The sequence below is a fragment of the Lycorma delicatula genome, chromosome 10 (assembly GCF_047948215.1).
Source record: "Lycorma delicatula isolate Av1 chromosome 10, ASM4794821v1, whole genome shotgun sequence".
NCBI classification, from domain to species: Eukaryota; Metazoa; Arthropoda; class Insecta; order Hemiptera; family Fulgoridae; genus Lycorma; species Lycorma delicatula.
In genome coordinates, this window is record NC_134464.1 from 45,012,195 (window position 1) to 45,034,753 (window position 22,559).

The 22,559-nt window shown below is 27.4% G+C and overlaps 1 protein-coding gene across 5 annotated transcripts in view; it reads right to left on the minus strand.

The window, feature by feature from the left end:
* Positions 1-4,595: 4,595 nt before the first annotated feature.
* LOC142331096 (kelch domain-containing protein 1-like) overlaps positions 4,596-22,559 on the minus strand; it is a 65,184-nt gene continuing 47,220 nt past the window's right edge. The window contains exons 10-11 of one of the 5 annotated variants that reach the window (XR_012757885.1): positions 17,073-17,280; positions 4,596-4,724 (exon numbers count right to left, since the gene is read on the minus strand). Coding sequence is in view for 3 of the 5 variants with exons in the window: in XM_075376767.1 (XP_075232882.1) it covers positions 17,276-17,280 (5 nt within the window). In the remaining 2 variants the exon portion in view is untranslated. Of the gene's footprint in view, positions 4,725-5,791; positions 6,595-15,213; positions 17,281-22,559 lie in introns of those variants that run through there. The other 4 variants (XR_012757886.1, XM_075376767.1, XM_075376765.1 and 1 more) reach the window with 4 other exon arrangements.

Sequence of the window (22,559 nt, forward strand, 5' to 3'; positions counted from 1 at the left end):
AATGAGGATGATATGTATGAGTGCAGTCTTGCACATTCTCAGTTCGACCATTCCTGAGATGTGTGGTTAATTGAAAACCCAACCACCAAAGAACACCGATATCCACGATCTAGTATTCAAATCCGTGTAAAAATAACTGACTTTAATAGGACTTGAACGCTGCAACTCTCGACTTCCAAATCAGTTGATTTGGGAAGACGCGTTCACCACTAGACCAACCCGGTGGGTTTATACGTAAGTACCTGAAAAAGAATTAGGTCCCAAAACTTTTAAAAGTAATTTTTTAGAAATCTAGGCTAAAAGATGGAAAACTGGGGTCAAAAACGCACTATTAACATAAAATAACTTCGGAAAATGGATAATAAAGACAAGAAAAATTTTAAATAAAACTTTTATAAAATTTGAATTTAAGGTAAATTGTATTATTCTATAAACAAAAATGATATTCTTCAATGGAGAATTTACAAGACACTGTTGAATAATGGTATAAATGCACTATTCCATCCCCCTATTTTAATGTTTATTGTTGTTGAAATGGAGGGACTCTGCGATGGAATGAGTGGGAGCAAGAGGTCTGTCCTCGACTCCCTGGTAGACCAGTCCGCTTATTGTAATTGAAGTGTTAAAGGCTTTTAAGTTGATCAGTTGTGATCGATTAAGGGAACTAGCTTTAAATTGCCGATGTTGCGTTGTCCGAACAAAGCCTACAGCAAAGGCAAAGGCTGAGTTAAAATTTACTGATGTAAATGTCTACAGAGGAATTTACATCTGTGGCATCCCAACAGAAGCTTGGCTGATGACTGTGGGGTGTAATCAGAGGGTCAACGACCTCCGTTAAAATCCATCAGGGAAGAACAGGGGGGCGGATCTTCCCCTACGGAGGTTGGGATGTTTACATGGAGTAAAAAAATTTAATTGTTGGAATCAGCTGTTAGTATTGCCAACTTACGAAATAGATTATTTCAAACCACTTTAGATAAAATTAATTAGCTTTAAACTAGTTGTCTAATAAATTTATCGATTTTAATTTTTTTTTTAAATATTTAATTCTTTTGTTTTTTAATATAGAAAATATTGTTTTTTTTTCTCTTAATACCTACTTAAAATTTACCACACATTGATGTGTATATTTTTAATAACTTCGAAATTCTTACACGTTTGTATTTCGTTTCTGTAGACTTTATTCATACCATTTTACTCGGAATCAAATTCTCTACAAGTTCTGTTAATATATATGTATTATATTTGTTTTTTTACCCATTTATTAAAGTTACTTTACGCTAAGCGCATAATAATATGATTCTTGATCCCAATCTTTTGTCTTTTACTTTTCAAAAACTACTAAACTACAGACACTTTTTTCAATTTTCAGGTCAAATTTCAGATAAAACCCAGTTAATTTACCCCCTTAATTTGGGCTCCAAGAATTACAGTCTGGCTTAATTTTTGCCGCCGAGGGCAAGCTCGGTCCGATTAACGAGCCGCAACTCCCCTACTACGGCGAGCCGACATCGCCGGAAACCAGCTTCCAGACCAAACAGCCCTTCTCAGAACTACCTCGTAAAACCCACAAACTACCCTTTTCGAGGTCACCACTCCACAAAACTCAAACAGCTCTTTTCAGGTCTATCATAAGGTTCCACGATGCCTCCAAGCCATTTTTGGGCGACAATTTATAAACTTTCTTCTTTATTTTCACCAGTAGAATTAAAGTTTTCACCGTATCCTTGAAGTCTGATACATTCTTCATTAATCACTCTGTAATATAAGAGTATTTTTCTGATTAATAATATCCATTTATTCATTGTTCCGACAATGTCATCATCAGGTACAATATATGTGTACCTGATGATTATTGCTTAACAGTTGAAATGATCATTTAAGTTAAAATTAAGTAATCATGTTTTAAACAGTTTTTGGAGCTTGATCTTGTTTTCCGATGACGGTTTTAAATAGCTTTTTATTTTTAGTTGTTAGATAGAAGTCTTCTTTGAACAAATGATAACTCTACAATAAATACAAATCTATTATAATGTATGTCTTCAACTATAAAATGTAATACAAAAATTAGTCCTGACACAAATTAGTCAATTACAAAATTCATTCCTAAGATTAAAAATTATCCTATCTGAAAAAATTTAATAAGGAAATTGAGGAATGAAATAGTTTCCTGTTTCCTTTGGATATATGTAATTGTTAAATGAATCCCAAACCGATTGAAGATTATATTCAGTCGTACAAGTGGTATGTTCTACAGAGGGATTAATTTTACAATAAGCATTATTACTATCAGAGAAAACTTCCCTGCATAGTGCCACTTAAAATTCAAATGCTTTACATGCTTTTCAGTCTTAGTAAAGAATGTTACAGATAGTGTAAAGCAAAAAAATCTCACTTCTCATGGAAAACAATGAATTATATGTGTTGTTTGTTAAGGAAACCCTCTTTATATTCCTCATCAGTTCACTAACAAAGCTAGTGCTGGGAGATAATGTTTATTCATAAAAAAAAATTAATGTTTTACTAAAATTTAACGAGTGGCTTAGAAGGGTGGGATAAATCAATATGAAAAATCTCGTTTTTATTTGGTATGAAATATAAGTTTTAATGAAAAATAAATTTGCTTCCATTATAATAAAGTATTAACTAATGAAAATTTAACGAACGAATTGTTAAAAATTCTTGTTTAATTTTGAATATTATGTGTTTTTTAAACTTTTTATCTTTCATACAAACATCCTTTTTTAGGAACTATAAATTAGTCATTTGCGCTAACAGTGTATATTGTTTATGCAACCCGCATTTCAACGTAACAAGCTACTTATTATTTACATGTTATGTTTTAACCCCTTTTGTTTAGTTGGCTCTTTAACTTTAAAACATGTACCTAGTAATTTTAACAAAATAAAATAATTTTTTTAATTTGAGTCGTAATATTTGTGTAATATTTAAACATTTATTTAAACTCTAATTATTGATTTTTTTACATTTTAAAAGTTATAATTTATTAGATAATAATAATAATATTTTAAATATAGGGATATGCGTGGGGGTTGGAACACTTTTGAAGTTGACTAATGGAATTTACTAGTAAACTATAAATTACACTGTAGGTAACCAGTTTCTTTTACCTTTATTTATTTTTTGATAATTATAACACCATCGTATTATAATAGGTATTTATAATTAAATTTAAAAGTTATTATAAACACTAAACTTTTATTTGGATTACTTTTCTTTAAAATATTATCAAAGCGGTTTATCTCATAGTTCTATTACAATGCCTGCCAATCAGTTTAAGATTTTCTATTTTACTGTACCCGCAATATAGTATATTTTATTTAGGGCAAAAATAACTAACCGATTATACTTTTTAGTTCTTTTCCTTTCAATTGATTTTACACAGACTAGTTTACCTGGTATTCATTTAAAGTATCGTTTACATTGGGTACATAGCACAGGAAACTATTTTACACTTCCAAATTAAACATCAGCTGAAAGGTTAATTAATTGTTTTACAGAAGTGAGGAACAGTATATGTAAAATAATAAAAGATTATTAAATACTCTGTCGATTTCTGTAGCGAAATGATAGTGTCTCTGCCTTTCATCCACAGGTTTTGGTTTTGAGTCCTCTTTTCAGGCAAGATTATTTTTTCAAACTGATAAAAAATTGTTTTATCATCTATCACATTGACAACTGTAATAAGATGTCGGCCAGAAAAAGAAACTAAACAAAAAAAGAAAAAAAAAAACCAGAATATAAGGAATTAATTTCTGTTTAGTTTTTCTTCTACTAGACAGTTATGTACATTCACTACATTTATTCATTGTTCCGAGATAACACTGTAAATATTATTATAATTAGAAAATTATCATTTAAAAGACATACTAAAAACTTGTATACTTTGGCAATAATATTGATATAGATTATCTTGAAAGTAATGAATATTGTTAATATGGTAATTTCTTTTGCAAAAATTGGCACACATACAAAACCTAAGATCGTCTGATTTTTTTATATATTTTGCTGTAGTGTACCAATTTTTATCCTATACATACAATTTTTATATAATTATATAATCCAATTTTATATATATCCAATTTTTATATGCATTGGGTTTAAAATTTTAAAACCGAATTTGTCACAGATTGTGAATTTCTGACTGTGATCAAGTTTTTGAACTTTAAAAAAATATTGGCTGAGATTGAAAAAAACTGGTGGTTTTTATATACGGTGTTAATTTTAAGTAAAATTTTTTAAGGGTAGAATGAACATGACAAGAAGTTTCGGGAGAACATTGTGGTAATGATTACGAAATAAAATTACTATCTCTGATAAGGAACTGATTATCTATCATAAAACCATTATCAGTTATGGAACCTACATATAAAAAAAAGAAAAAATATATATAACTGAAAAAACATTATTTTTTGTTTTACCTTTTCTAATTCAGTTCACTTACAAAAATTAATCCCATTCACCATCCAAGCATATTTGATTTTTTAAAATTTTGAATACAGTAATATTTTATTATTAAGTAAAAGTAAAACTAGAAATTTATAAAAAAAAACCTGGATAAGTTGAAAATAATTTTTTCTTTACAAAGGATAACATTTATAAAAAATGTAATCAATCATTCACAGCTGTTATGCAGTTGTCATTAAGTTTTTAATAAGCAGATTTATCACATCCCCAGCACATCTTAAGAAAAAAGTCCAAACCTAAGAAATAAAACCAACAGTTTATATTTTGCTTCTAAGAGATATAGACAAGAAAGTGTTTTCAACCATATTGTTTCAGGTATTCAAAAAAGATTTTGAATGAAAAATTTGCTTCTAAGAGAGAAAGTGTTTTCAACCATATTTGTTCCAGGTATCCAAAAATGGTTTAAAGTGAAACTTTGGCAAAGGTCCAGGATTAGGATTCATAGATGCATTGTAGTCACTTCAAGATTTTGTAGGAGAGTGAACTATATTTCTGTATATGAGTATTATAGAAATGTTAAATCTTATTCATATGTTAAAAAGTAACAAAAACTGTTGATGGATTCACACAATAGTATTATAAAAACCAAACAAGAAAAACCAAAATCATAATGAAACCCAGTTTCATTAGAACTGTTTACTGACAAAGAATGATTCCACTGTACTGAATAATAATCAAACAAAATAGCTAAATTTGAAGTTGTAAGAATACTCATTCTCACATCTATGAAAAATATTGTTTTGGGGGGAAATTGGTATCCATTCAGCTCTAGCTCATAGGAAGATTATAGGATTTTATTTCTTACTTAAATAAATCTAAAGAAATTATACAAGTTCATAATTTGAAATTAGTAGTCTTATAAAAAAAAAAAAAACAAAAAAAAACACAGAACATAATACATTTTGTATTAACAATTCAAGAATGACAAAAATATCTCTGTTAGTCAGTTCAAAAGTACACTGTAGTGATTATAGCAACCTAGCTATCAAACAAGAAAGATTTTTTTTTATTTGCTGAAGAATGAAGCCAACTATCACCTCTGAGACTTATAAATTACCTTACAACCACACAACAGTGACACGTAAATCATTAAATATGAGTATATTAATATTTGTTTATGGTTAAACTTAATGAATAAACAATGATTTGTAACTTAAATTATTAATGTAATGGGATGAATTCTACAAAAAAACTTTAATATAATGAATAATTTTACTTTCTACTTTATTTTTGTTTTTCAGAAAGAATATTTTTTTTGGAAATTACTTAATCTTCAGTTCCTTTTAATTTTTGGTGATTTAAAAATACTAACATTCTTCATATAAACAATATATACTTTATCATGTGTGATGTTTAAAACTTTGTTTACCATTCATTAAAAACTACCATTTTCAGTTTTGCCAGAATAATTTAGTTTAATCAATTCTATCCCTCCTTTGCTAATTCGTTCAAAATAAATTATCCCTCTCTTGATCAATTTCTGAATTCATTATATTATTATTTTTTTCTGTCTATACGTATAACGTTCAAAACATCCAATTTCATTATTATTTCCATAATTTCCATGGTAAATTATATGTTTAATTAACGAAAAACAAACTAGCATAAAAATATTTTTTTTACATCTGTTAATAAACTTTCAATTATTTGATTACTCACAGCTCAATAAAATACAGTTATAATCAGATCAAATGACTAATGTGCTTCAGCCAAAGCAGTGCAATCTTATAACTGAAAAATGTCCATCTTCCTATTTTCAGCAAATGGGTTCATTAAACTGTTGGGAGACTTCCATACAGCATGAATGCTCTCAAATATTTTAATCATCTTTATATTTTATAGTGCTTTTTAGCTAAAATATTCCTACTATAATTACAATAGTTTCTGTGCGTTTTGTTGAGTGGAAGATTATGTTAAATATCATTGATATCAAAATTTTCATTCCAACACATGCTATGACTCAGAATCAACTGGAATATATCTTCCTCTGAATATTAATATTCAGTTATACTAACAGTTTAGGTTTCATATTTAAGCTTAAGGAAAAACAGCAATTTCTTGTTTATTACCGAGTGTTTGAGAGCCAGTTAAATAGCCCTCCTACCTCTGTAAAAATTGGAAAACAAAAAAATTAGAATTAAATAATATTCATTTTAAATATCTCATTTAGTAAAGTAAAGCTGCAAAAGATTCAAATTACCTACCTTCCGTATACAAAATGGCTGGTTAAATGTCTGATAACACAGTTACCTTTAAATTTTTACTATTATGCACACAATTCCTTTGTTCCTAGGAAATATTTTATCCTAAGGTACATTCCTGCTCCATAATGTTAACAACAGTCAACACAAAATTTGTATCTAACATGTTACATAACTTTTCTCACTGAAATTTGGGTGCTGATTTTAAATATGCTATATGCTATTGAAATTGTGTTACCACATAAAGGTTTTATATAAATTGTAAATTTGTAAAATTTTCTTAATAATAAACTCAGATCAACTACTGGTTACAATTAAGAATAGTTTCTGCATTTCTACTTTTAAACAATAGGCATACAAGCTTAATAAAAAAAATATAAATAAATGTACACAATGTATCATGAGAAGTAGACACATAATTCAGACATCTGTTGTTGCCTAATACGTAGCTTAAAATCTTATTCAGTCTAGCTTCACTTGTCTATACTAAGTGTTGTGTTTCACAGTTATTAGTGATTTTCTATATTTTCACTGATTCTTTATAATAAAAAAGTGATTTTTATCGTTTATATTTTCTACAACATGGCTTCTGCTAATGTTTCTGGATGTTCAAATCATCCAGACAATTTTTATGTCTGTGATACATTTATGCCTAAATCTCAAAGAAAGCCTATTTCTGAATTGATAAAAACAGTTTATAAATTTTATTTTGATTGTGTACTCGAGGATCAAGATAAAATCTAGGTGCCTCTAGAAAATCTAGGAGCACAATATTTGCATATTGTGCTCAGAAACTCTAACTGAATGGTTAAAGGGGAATGCGCCATGCCGTTTGTTGTACCAATGGTTTGGTGTGAACCTAAGGACTGCTTCACTGACTGTTACTTTTATATAACAAATATATTTGGATTTTCATTCAAAAATAGTAAGTCCATAAAATATGCAGATTTATCCTCAGCTCTAAAGCCGCTGCCACAAGAAAAGGAGTTACCTGTACCTCCATCTAATCTGACATTGCTAGAAGAATAATCTGTAAATATAGTAGATGATGTAGAGGATGTTGAAGAATTTCTTCCTGTGTCTGATGAGAATCTTCTCATTTAATTCAACAACATGAACTTAATGATTTAGTTCGCGATTTAAATTTATTAAAGCAGCAAGCTAAACTTCTGGGGTCTACACTGTAATAGTAGAATCTTTTAGCAGCAAAAACAAAAGTTACAACATTTAGAACACTAAATAAAACTCTTTCAACTTATTTTACTATGAAAAATATATTGTGCGATTGTACTAATATCAATAGCCTGATGAATGAGCTTGGAATTCCAAATATTCCTGAAAAATGGAGTTTTTTTATTGACTATTCTAAAGTTAGTATGAAAGCAGTTTTATTGCATAATGGTAACAAACAGCCATCCATTCTATTAGCTCATGGAGTTGATATGAAAAAATGTCTGAAACTATGGAATCAATAGTAGAAGCAATAAAATACAAAACAGCATATGTGGCAAGTTTACAGTGATCTCAAAGTTGTTGCGTTACTTCTTGGTTTACAAGTGGTTTAACAAAATATTGTTGTTTTTTTTGTCTTTGGGATAGCTGTGACACAAAAAGTCATTACCAAGAAAAGAACTGGCCATTGCGCCAGAACTTTGTGGCTGGTGAAAAAAATGTAAAGCATTTATCATTAATTGATAGTGGTGACAGACGATAACTTAGACTTTTATAAACTGTTATTTTAAAATTGTATTTATGTATTTCAATTTATCTGTGTTTGAATAAATAAAAATTTAGTTGATTTAAACAGATTTTAAATGAATCCAGATGAATGATACAAATGAATAAATACAAATAATATTTTATTTAAACACTGAAAAAACATGACATATTGCACAAATTTTGAATTCAGCACTCCAAAACTAATTAAATAACATATATGATTCCAGATATGGTCCAGCATGTTGCAGACAGTCTTCTGTCACAGAAGTTACTGAAGCTGTGATTCTGGTTTTCAGCTCATCCAAATCAACAGATAATGATGAACCATAATACTCTGTTTCACATATCCCCACAAGAAAAAGTCTCAATGTGTAATTGTCTGGGAATACTGGGGGCCAAGACTGAAGTGCCAAGTCTTGGGTTTCCATATGTCATATCTATATCTAACTCAAGACAATGTTTCATTTAGGAACCGATGAAATCTCAGTTGGGCTGATTTGGGGCCCATCTTTGCTGAAAAATGAATTCATTTAGTTATGGAAAAAGCCAGTGCTGCAGCATTGCAATATAAGAATGCCCTATTATTGTTTCCCTAAAAAAAAAAGGCTGTAAAGATTTGTAAACATAACTACAAAAAAACATTAAATTTTGGTAAATCTCACTCTTGCAGTACAATCTCAAGTCCCCATTAAGTGAATATTATGATATGAAACTTTACTGCTTAAAGGAAATATTACTTTGTCACTAAATGTAACTGCTGATGATTTTCAATATCAACTAAAACAGTAATCATTAATAATATTACAGATTTTTTTATTTTTTTATTGCTTAAACAAATAACTTGTACCAGATGTAATCAATATGGCCTGAAACCCAAGCATTGTGCATTGTTTTAACACACGCCAAACAGCATATGAATGTTCGCAATTTCTCGGCTAATGTAAAGTGCGATCTTTTCAGACTTCGCTTAATCTTGAATTTGTTGTAAATTTCCTCTAAACTGTATGGAATTTTCCCCTTACATAAACACAATGATTCTTCAAATTTGTTTATACCAGTGACAAATGTACTTAATTGATGGTGGTGTTGGCAATTCATTTAAACATTAAAATTGTTTACATTTTTGTTATGTAGTTTATATGTAATACACATACATGTTTCTAATACCAACACCTGTATACTAGCACAAGTCTTGGGATCTTTATTTTCTACAGGCCTTGAAAATAAATTCACATGGTAATTTGTAGTTTAAGGACTAAATTTAAATTTTGAAATTGCCATTTAAATTTATAAATTTGCTCGTTAACATTATTTATATAGAATGTTGAACTTTCTATTACACATGGCATTGCGCAGAAACTTTAACAGACACAAATATTACTAAAACCAAGCAATCAACACAATCATTAATAAAACCAGTTTGGTGTAATAACGGAATAGTTTACAACAACAAACTGATTTTTATTCAGAAAAAGAACGAATTAGTAATTACGATTCAAAAGCAAACTTTAAAAAACTAATGAAAAAACATGTAATATCCACTTCAGCATATGCATAACTGAAACATTAATACATGGATATAAAGTTAAAGAAATAATAATGTTACTAAAAGATAAGGCTAAGAAAAGAACACAACATATATTAGTACAGAGAAAATTCAATTTGAAGATGGAATGAACAATCAATGATTCATAAAAATTAATTACACAGAAAGATTACTATCTTATATCCAATTTTATTCCTTAGCAATAAAGAGCAAGAAGTTTAATGTTTAAATCTACAGCAATGTAGATGTAAGAACAACAGAGTAGTTTTTTAAAGTCTACAGTAACTATTAAAGATAAATAAAAATTAGAAAATAACATATCAATCTACAATGAATTAGAAGGGAACTTCCTAGCTAAAATAATGTAAAATGTAGCATTTCATATAATATACTTTATTATTAGTTTTCTATAAAAATATTTTTTAACATAATTTCACGATAATAAAAAAATAATGACATATTTACAAATTATCACTAATAAAGCAGTCTGTTAATTAATCATCTTTTTTCCTGAAATAACTACAATATAATAACTATAACTTAACATATTATATTTACTTAATTTATTAATAGGTAATTTTAAGATATGATAATTATCAAAAAAAACTTTTAAAAGAAAGATTTATGCAAAGAAAGAAAACATTATTAGATAAGTTAAATAAAAATATATAATTTATATATAATACAATTTATATATATCTATTAATAGATATAGTGTTGAATTTAATTGATTAGTTTATCAAATATATATATATATATATATATTAATATCTAATTGACTGAATAAATATTATTATGTTATATTTTTAAAATAAATATTATAAATTAGTTATTTAAAGATTGTACAAATAAAAATGACTATACTTATACAAACAGCTCTCTTCTGTTACATAAAATACAAATAATTCAGTATATACTCATTGTGAATAATAATAAAATGCTTCTCAGTGTTTTTATTAACGTTAGAGGTTTAATAATAATTAAAAAAAAAACATATATATATATATATATATATATATATATATATATATATATATATACACACACACTTACCTATTTCTATTAATTGGAAAAAAAATTAATATTTTTAAATATGTACTTAAGATATTTTACAAACATACAAATACTTTGAATGCAGTTATTATAATTAATTGATTTTGTGAAACAAAATGTAGAGTATTCAAAACATTTCCTATTGAGCAAAGTGAGCAACTCTCTGGACATGCCTCTCATGTTTACTGAGCCTTGCATGTAATATCTATACCATCTTCGAGATGTTTGCTTTTATCTTTTGTATCATGTATAACGTTAGAACTGTTTTGTAGGGTATTTAAATATATTTTTCAAATATATTTAAATACATATATTTTTTCAAAAAAATGATAAAGATATATGAGATATAAGATATATGAGTGAGTAAGTGAGTGTGTGAGAGAGAGAGAGAGAGAGAGAGAGAGAGAGAGAGAGAGAGAGAGAGAGTGTGTGTGTGTGTGATATATAAGTTGATAGTTTGAGAGTTACATAAGTTTTCAAAACTAACATTACATTAAAATCTATTAATAAATTTCAGAAGACTGGCTCATGCCATAAATGCTTTAAGGAGTAAAATTGTTGACCCAATATTTTGGGCAAAGATTAATAACTTATTCCAGTATAGGAAGAGGCTCACAAGGGAAATTAATTTACCAGTACTTAATAGTTTTTAGAAAGATAATGCTCAGAGGATTAATATTAAGAGTGATTTATAACAAATCTCATTAAAAAGAAAAAAAAAAATTGAATGAAAAATTTTCCCGGTTAAGATATTTGGTTAATATTTTTGTATATACCTCAAACTCATAAAGCTCTCATTTGAAGTGTTATTACACACAAACACTATTCACAAGTGACCCATTGCATTCCAACCAAGTAGATATATGGACAATTTCAAGAGAAATTCTTTTGGGTCTCATGTTCATTGAAAACACAATAAATATACAATGTTACTACTATTCAGAAATAATTGGATCAATTCATCAAAAAAAAAAAACCTTAATCTGAAATGAGAGAAATATTGAATGGGTATTTATAACAAGATAGGAGCATACTTCTATGATCACATAACCCCAAAGGAATTTGGAAACCACAATCACCTTACTTGAACAGCTTCTGACTTATTCTTCAGGAGAATAACAAAAAAGTTACAACATCAGAAGAAACAAAGAGCTCATCAAAGAACTGAAAGTGTAATTACAAAAACCTTTGTATTTCTTTTGCTACAAAATAACATTTCAGTTGATTCTTTACATTATTAAACAAATTCATATTCAAATTTTTAAATTTGAACAATACTCCACTTTATTGATTATCTTCATCTATATTAATAAATAGACCATTATAAAATAAGTAAATTCTAAGTAGAATATAGAACATAAAATGTGATGACTGATATATACGTAGTTAAAATAAACTACTCATTTAAATAGTGTTTTCTTTTGAACATACCATGGCTCATAAAAGATAATATTGTAGCATAACATCTCTTTTTTAAACATAGCATAAAATTAGAAAAAAACAATAATCACAAAATATTACAATTACACTTTTAATTAAAATATATATATATATATATAAAACACCAATTATTTTATAAGGACAATTTATTTAAAATATTATTAAAAATTTCAAATTGTTAAATTTGCTAACTATCTTGCATTCTGATTTCTGAGGTGTTACTATAAAATCCAACTGTTTTTCACCATATAATTAAATTCACCTTTTCTCTCCTTTTCTTTAAATTACAAAAAATATTGTTTCAACTAACAATTTTAATATGTAATAACAATTAAATATAAAAGCTATAAATGATCTAAGGACTGAAAAATGTCTTAATTGGTGATGAGTTCTGTTTTATATTATTCTATTGGGTGTAATTCATTTACAATATTAACAATAGAAAATTAAAAAAAAAATAATTAAAAACCTTCTTCCACTCTATTAATGAAAATAATGTTTTTAGTAATTTTAAATGTTTTAGTAAATTTTAGTAATTTTTGCTACTGAAGTATTTCTGGCTCTTACAAAATAATGTACTTCATAAAACCATGAAAATGATCAAAATTAATAATAATTTCAATTCATAATAATGAGTTAAGTAAACAAAATTTTACTTATAAACCATTCGTTTTTAAATTTGAAGAAATTGCACTGTTAACTGTGGACTTCAAACTTCCTCTTTTAGAAGCTTATTCAGTTTTTTCTGGGGATATATGTTATTTCAGTACTGTTAGAAAGAACTGATATTGTAAGAACAAGTTCTTACAAAAGCGAAGCTTTTTAATGCAGGTTTCAGGATGGGGAGGAGTAAACTGAGAAAACACAAGGTCACAAAAAAGCATCACACATTAGCTGATTTCCCCATTATGACTACCGTGTGCTACATATATATAGAAACTAACAGCTGCTCAATTAACTGTACAAAATCAATAAGGTGATTTAGTGGTACCAATAGAAAAAAAATTACAGACAACTAATATACTTTTAACAATAAAAATGTTACTGTCAAACAAAAACACACTTTGTTGGTGGCACGTGCAATGACCATACATAAGTCATAAGGTGAAACATTTAATGAAATCATTTATGAGTATGACAAAAAGATATTTCCAACAACTGGTTTATGTAGAACCACTCTCACGCATCACCAACATTGGAAATTTATATACCGTTACACCTCATAACGATGAAACTAAATTTAGATTCTATCATGGCCACAAACATACTATGTGTTCATTATTACAAGAATTTAAAAGATTATCATTAAATACTTTACAGACAAAAGTTAAGACAACCATGGATTTCAATATTTACCTACAATTGCCAAGGCCTTAAAAATCACTGATTGGATTTAACCGATACAGTCACTCAAAACATTAATGTCTTCTTAGTCTCCAAGACATAGATGGATGACAATCAATAACTGGACATTCCTAATTTCAATTGTATTGCTAAATTTAAAAGAGAAGAAAATCATGCTGCAGGAGTTGTGCAATATATCAAAACAAAAGTGACATTTTCCTTAAGAGAGTACTAGCAGAGTATAATGAACAAATTGCTCAGTGGATGAGGCACAAACATCATGAACTACCAATTATTTGACCTGCTGACTTCAATGTCAATTTTGCTGATGAAAAATCAGAAGCACTTAAATAGTTTCTTTTTGAAACTGTTAAGTGGTGCAAGCTACAAAAAATCATGCAAAACCATTGATGGTGTTTTTTCAAAATCCTTAAACAAAATAAATAGTCTCAAACATTTGTAAGAAAGAGTTGATAAAAAATGACTTATAAACAGACCAATGCAATGCAAATGCTAGGGTAATTAAGTTAGGAACATGAAGAAGAAAAAGGGTAGAGATCTATAATTATTTATATATTTCCGAGACAAAATGTTTTGGATAGCAGTCAAATACCAAAATGTTTCTGTTTTCTGATTAATTTTTTATAGGTGTAGTGTATAATCAAAGCTGCAATTAAGAAATTTACAAAGAAATTCTATGTTCAAATATATTAAAAATATTTTCAATAATGATAGATGTAATTTCTCATTCGCCTGTAAGACAGCTTCTGCAAGGAGAAATAGTTTTAAACAGTCGTCCCACAAAGGGAGAAAGAGCTCATAAACCACATACTGATATAAATGTAGTATCAATTTTGTTTGAACTAAATTAATTTCTTGTAGTTTATATACTTTATTTTCGGAGTTGTTACTCCATCATCAGGGATTTCTTATAAGATTTTAATTCAAGATTCATATGTCATATGTATAATTATATTTAAATTAAAATTATGTTCATAATAGTCAGTCGTCAAGAAATAAAAAATGATTTACACATCAGATAATACTCATAAACATCTGATGGACATGATGTTTACTGTCTTATTGATGTATAAATTACTTTTTATTTCTTGACGACTGACTATAATGAACATAATAATTTTACTTTAAATATAATTATACATATGATATGAATTTTGAGTTAAAAATCTTATAAGAAATCGCTGTTAATGAAGTAGCAACTCTGAAAGTACTTGGAAATATATTTTTAAATTTTTGGTAAGTGGAACTTTAATTTATAGAATTGTATTATACCAACAGTGTCAAATGCTTTGAAAATTAGATTTTTTATTTTTCACATCAATTTTGATTATAATTTTTAATTTAAATAAAAGTTTTTAAAATTTTTGTATACCTTTTAAAATATGATAAAGTAGATTTAAACATTTTTAATAAAATTTAATTAGTTTAAAAAATGTTAACAAAATATAAATGAATAAGTGATATTATGTATTGCAAGTTTATGATGTTTTTTAAAATATATATATAAATATAATTAAGCTGATGATGCAAATTAAGTTCACGAAGCGCTTCTCTTATGTAATAAAATAAGGTAAATCATCCTACTTGGGTTGATCTGTTATGTGTATATATATATATATATATATATATATATATAAACTACATGTAGTTTTTAATTTTAACTTCTATATTTGAATTTAAAAGTCTTAATTTTTAAAATAAAAAAATTTTATATTTATATTTTATTTTTTGATAAATTTGAATGTATTTAAGTGTGGAATGTAGTTTGATACAAACAGTTTAAAATAAAATAATTACAATTGAAAATGTGGGTTTCCATGAAAATGTTTTTGTAAAATATGAAATAAGGTAAGTAGTGTCATCTTATTTAATGTATATTTCTGCACTTAGGTGGATCAATTTGGTTTCTAATTTGTATACTAGTACAGAGGAATACCGGTCTTGAAAAGATTGACTTTAGAAAAAAAATATATATATACTAAATTCTTCAGGAGTTTCAAACAAATTAACAAGGAAACTGAATCAACAATTACATACACAACAATACACCCAGAAAAACTAAAGAAAAGTAAAACACAAGATATTATTTCATGACCAATAAAAAAAAAAGTAATATCAGTATAAACACCACAAACAGGTTATTTTACATAAGCTGCAAATTAAAGAAAAAAATGTATCCATACCTTACCATTCCTGCAGTTAAAATATTGAATAAAACTACACAATATTTACTTTATACTTAATACTAAAGTCTTTTTGATCTAACCTATAACATTTTAGATCTAATTTTTTTTTTTATTATTTATTTTGTTTTAATACATTGGTTATGTAAGTCTTCTAGAAGAATTTATTATCATAAATTCTCTCGATTTGCTCTCTGTATGACAGGTGTATTTTCATCTACTCTCCTAATTTATTTTTAAAATAAATTTGAATACAAAATTCACAGATAGTTCTATCAATGGCTGACAGAAGTGTTAGAATAGACAAAAGCTTGCTCATAAGACTTGGGTGTAATTTAATACACCAGTGGAAACATAAATACAGTTGTGTGTGGTAAAAACATATTGCAGTAATGTGTTAAAAAATAGTCTGTGTTCTCAACATGATTTACATAATTAAATTCTAAGTCAATGTCTGGTATAAAAAATAATAACTAACAACAATAATTTAGTGATGGTAAAAGTAAAATTTATAGAAAATGTTAAAGTAAATCAATATAATTACGATAAAACCGCAAAAATTCATAACACAAACATAAATTTAATACATAACAGAATAGTTTTTATTATAGCATACGGATACCAATTTAATTCTGATTTTCTGATTGTAATATTTTTTACAAACTATCACTAACTTACAGAAAATATTATATGCACATTAAATGAAATTAAATAAAAATTGGTTAGAAAGAAAAAATATACATATATATATTATATATATTATTGTTGAAATATTACCATATTTCAACAAATTAATTAAGTGTAAGAAAAGTAAAGAACTGAAAATATTATAACGTAAAAGACAAACAGTTAAAAAAACCCCTAATAATTTATCACAAAACCATAAGAATACATCTAAGTACTTGTTACAGAAAATAAAGATCTACGTATGAATACATTACACAAAGAACCGACCAACATTTTCAAAAATAATAGAGACGTCCCCTGAAATTTTATAACAAATAACTTAAAATGCTGATGTAAATATACCAATTTGTGTTACGTCTTTTTTACACTTTGAAGAGAACAAATTCTTACCTCTTGATATACAGTACTTGTAGCAGCTCAAAAGATACACAAACAAAAGCCAAGTGATGCGGAGAAATTTGCCATATGTATAAGTGTAGAGCAGTTATCCTAAATGAGATATGGAATTTATGAAGCCTTGTTTATTCAAATGAAATTGCTGAAATACCAATGATTGTCTCATTCTATTCATTCTACAACTCCGTGATAATTAATTACTCTATAACAGTTAAATAAAGATAATTTAATAATAAAATAGATTCAAAATATATTATGCTAATGAAAAACAATCAAGAAAAAAAATGTTATATACAAAACAATAAAAAAAAACATTCCTCATTAAATCATTCGTTTACTATAACCTCATACACTAAGGTTAACCTCATATACCAAAATTAATCATAATCATTTTATTTACAACACATTTGCAGTTATACCCACAGTTCTGTAAATGACAAGAACCTTTCCACTTATTACACTAACAAATGACTGCTTATTTATTTCTTGTTTCTACTTAAGCAGGTTTCAGGCAGGAATGTCTAACAAACATGGTTTCAACATGGGGGTAATGTATACTCCAAAAACAGCAGTAGCTAATATGTTAAGTAATAAAATTATCAAAGAATATTCCTCTGCATCTCAAATTTAAAAAGAATGTAAGAAAATATACATTAAATAGATTATTATTTACATTTAGACATAAAATTTAACAAAAAAAAAACACAGTTTGTAAATCTTAATAGCGAGACTCCAGGAAATGATGAACATGACAAAAGAACAGTTTGAGTCTCAAGGGTACAGAATATACAATGGAAAACACGGACAAAAAAAGTAATGAAACAATACCCCCAGTTTTTTACAATTTTTTTATATAATAAAATCTAGATAGGCCAAAGTTAAATTATACTAAAAATCTATACTAAATTTATAATAAACACACATACACCTACTAATAAGAAAAGTTTTCTTACAAGAACAAGAAAAGAGTAGAAAAATTATGGGAACCCCTCAAACAAACAATAATTTAATAAAAGCAATGTTAAAATTTTAATAGGAGATTTCAATGCCCAATTGGGCAAGGAAAAGAAATACTGTGATATTATTGGGAAATGGGCACACCAAAAACACACAAACAAAAACTGTTTATGACCTGTTGAACTCTGCAGAGAACACAATTTCATTTTCAAATCCATACATTTCAAATGGAAACCAAGCAAACTAAAACCCTGGAAACATCTGGAATAGAGAAAAGGGAAATGGCAGTTGGATCACTTCTGTGTGGAAAAATCTTTCCACAAAGAAATTCACAATATAAAAGTACTAAGAGGAACTAACACCGACTCAGACCACTACCTAATATAACTCAGAATAAAATTCACACCAAAAGGAAGAAAAAACCAGCAACATTCAAAGAAAGAAGAAAATACGATCCTCAAAAACAAAGAATATTTGGAAAAAACTTGGACTAAACCTAACTAATAATTTATAACTAAAACAAGCTGAAAATTTAGTGTCAATAAACCCCCACAAAAACATACTTGGTGGAACTCTGAATGTGATAAGTTACATAAAGACACCAAGCATAGTTAAACTTTAAAACAGAAGAGAACGCCACCAATCTTAAAGATATTAGAAAGAAATTCACATAGTCTATTAGGAAAATTAAAAGATAGTTCCAAAAAACCCAATAGAAGAAAATTACCATAAAACCAATTCTAGGGACTATTACAAAACTTTTGCAACACAACTGCAAAAATCTACCTACAAACAACAGGAAGGGTGATTTCAGAAAACAAATTAAGATTCGATAGAATGAATAAATATTGGGCTGACAGGAAACTGAAGAACCCTTCCTATAAAAATTGACTAAAGTGATCCCATGAAGGTCAAAAAAAAGAAAAAATTCAAGTAATGTAGTTCAATTTTGTTAAATTTGTGCTATTGTGTCAGACCATTAATTAATCAGAAAGATCTCAAAAGCAGAAAAAATATTTATCTCCGAAGGTATTTGGTAATAGTGTAAAAATTAAGAAAAAATTTAATGACAATGTTATGTAGCTCAAAAAAATTATTTCATCACACTTATAATTTTTTAATTGTAATTGAGTTTTTAGCGAATTTTCAATCCAGAGCAGCTTTTTTTGTAATTTACAAAATTTGTGTAAAGACCAAAATAACTGCATATATTTGATTGTCAATGTGAAGATAGTACAGTACAGTACTGTGAAAAAAAGTACAGTATTTGTATTGTTGATAAAATTAAAAAATTATAAATTTGTTGCAATAAATCTTTTTTTTAATAATAATGCAATCAATATGGTATTATTTAGCAGCTTATCTTTAACATTAATACATAAGTAAAATCACCTTACAATTTATGCCATTATACAATAGTTAATAGATACATAGAGGCTGCTATATCCTTTAATCTTTGACAAAATCATTTCCTAACTAAGAGCTAAGGATAATATAATCAAATTTTTCCATTTAAACTTAAACTTTTTATTAACACAACTCATATTAAATAAATAGGTACTATGAAAGCTTTGTACACAAAACCTTATTCTTAGAACATTTTTTAAATGGTACAATTTCTAGATTAAAATTTAAACAAAAACAAATTAAAAAAACTGAAAAAATATTTCATCTACACCATTACAATGTAAACAATTGAAGCAATTTGTTTCAAAAAGATCTTACACAAAAATCATACTTCAGTATACTGTCCATTACAATGTAATAAATATAAAACATTTACAAAACAAAAAATATATTTTTACAAAACAATTACCCTAACATATCTGTGACAGCAACAAAAAATATATTTCAAGGAAAAAATGATACTGTATGGTTAAAAAATTGTCTACTCATTCAATAAATTAATAGTAATAAGAAACTATTTAAACATATAAAAAAAAGAATAAATTAACCTATTATTAACAATTAATCTGGTTTAATTTCAATATAAGAATACCTCATCTAATAAAAAGAAACCAAATAAATTGATCAATTATCAGTAGAAAACTTTTTTCACATTAACCAAACCTAATTAGCATAAAGAAAAATTGTTCTGTAAATGTCAGATGATAACAGGCACATCAAAAAATACAATTTAAAATTACAACATTACCGCTCTCGCTGAAATCTATAGTACAAGGATATAGTGTTTCCACATTTATTCATACATGTTATCAGGAGCAGAACTCTCTAATCAGTCATGCTCACAAATACTCATGGTCACTGCATTTGTCAAAAACTATTAGTTACCAGGGCAGGAAGCACTGAGAGCATCCAAGGACCTTCCACCTGCACCACTTCAGTTATTGTTCCCAATCGACTTCCAACAATAGCTACCCAGGAGAACAACTGCAGTCTTGATACGATCGATATCAATACAGATAGAAAAAATATAATTTTGATACAATATTACCAAAACCCTGGAGTCACCTCTAATACTTTTATTATCTTTTTTAAATTGTAAGCTTAAAAATGTTTTTCTATTTTCAGTATTATAAGATCACAATTTAATTTTTTCTTTTTACTTAATGATACTTCTGTTATTACAATTTATTTCCATTCATTCAATAAATCACAAGTGTATTTAATAATTTAATGTACTGTGCATTTCAAAATGAATATCAACGTTTTAAAACTATCTAATATTTTTCAAGTTTCACATACGCTGCGCACAAGCTCATTAACAAAAACCTGTACCTTTTTCTGTACCTTCTGCTTAAGAAGTGCTAGTAACAAAGATGATGACTCGCCAGCAGAAAACGTTCTGTGTTTTGCAGTTTGAAAAGTGGGAATCTGTAATTACCTTTCAATGTATGTTCTGTTTTGATCCCCCAAAGTGACAATAACATTCATACAAAGTATAAACAAATTGAAACCACTGGCTGTATTTGTAAAGAGAAGAGTACAGGATGACTGAATATGTCCGAAGACAATGTTGAACGTGTCTTGTGCCTAATCCTAGACATCTGTGTAGAGGGTTTTAAGGAACGCTTACAACCATGTTCATATTGTTTACAGCTGTTATAAGCTCTAAAGCCGTGCTACCTTCGCACATGAAATGATTTACCGTGATGACAAAGAAGACTTTCTTAATCAAGTCATGTTCGGTGATGAATCAACATTTCACGTTACGGGAAAAGTAAACACTCATAACGTGCATATATGGGAATTGGAAAATCTTAACAAAATATTACAGAGTGAATGTTTTCCATACCATACCCTGACAGCAAGTTTACGAGCCATTCTTTTTTGCAGAAGCAAGTGCGTCTAGAATGAACTATCTTGGTATGCTACAGGTATCGTTCTTTACTCATCTGCATTAACAACAGAACTTATTAGACAACAAGATGATGCGTCTACTCACTGGCATAATGCTGTACATGATTGGATGAATGGAATTCTTCCCAACTGCTGGATTGGTTGCCAGGAACCAGATGACAGGGCTTGTTTGCTGTGGCATCCACGTTCACCCGATCTGATCCTGTGTGATTTTTTTCTTTGGGGGTTTATTAAGGATCAAGTGTATGTGCCACGATTATTAGCTGACCGACTTGAGACACAGGACTGAAGCAGCTGTCACATCAATTACTCAAGACGTTTTGATTAAAGTATGGGATGAACTCTCCTATCGGCTGGATGTGTGCTGAGTGACGAATGATGTTCACATTGAACACATTTCATGAATAATTTATCAATGTAAGTAAAACTTAATAAATATTATAACTTTATAACTCCAACATTCATTTTCAAACCCACAAAAAAATTAACACCAAACCATTTTTTTTTATTATCCAAATCAATAGCATTCAATTTTATAAAATAAGTAACTTTTTTATTTCCAAATAATATTTCATCCTTTCAACACAATTTTGTACATCATTTAGAAGAAAATGAATCAAAACGAAAAATAAAAACATTTTTAGTGTTAATTTATTCTTTATTTCAATCTACAATTGAAAATCTTTTAATAAGTATAATAAAACATAAATAATGTAAATTTCAAAGATTATTAGATTGTTATTTGAAACTAGCAATAATATAATGATAATCATTACTGGTAATATTTTATTCAATAAAAAATTTGTTTAAGCAAAATTTTGAAAAAAAACCATTAGGTGACAGTTCAGTATTACATATAAAATTAATAAAGCTAAGAATTAGTTAATTTTAATTACTGTAAAAATATTAATATAATATCTTACAATGCAATTAAATATTCTATTTATGATGACACTTATTGTTAGATATAGATTATATTTTGTAATTTATGTGTAAAATTACAAACTCCTTGAAATCTGTGATACTTACATACACTCAAAAATACAGAGGAACTCAACAAAAAAACTGAATCACTTTAACAAATGTAATCAATGTCATTTACAAGCTAAACCACTGAAACACAAAACTTAATATTTACATGTTTTTATACTAATTGCAGTTTGCACTTCATTTTGTAATCAATTTTATATTTTACATAAAGGC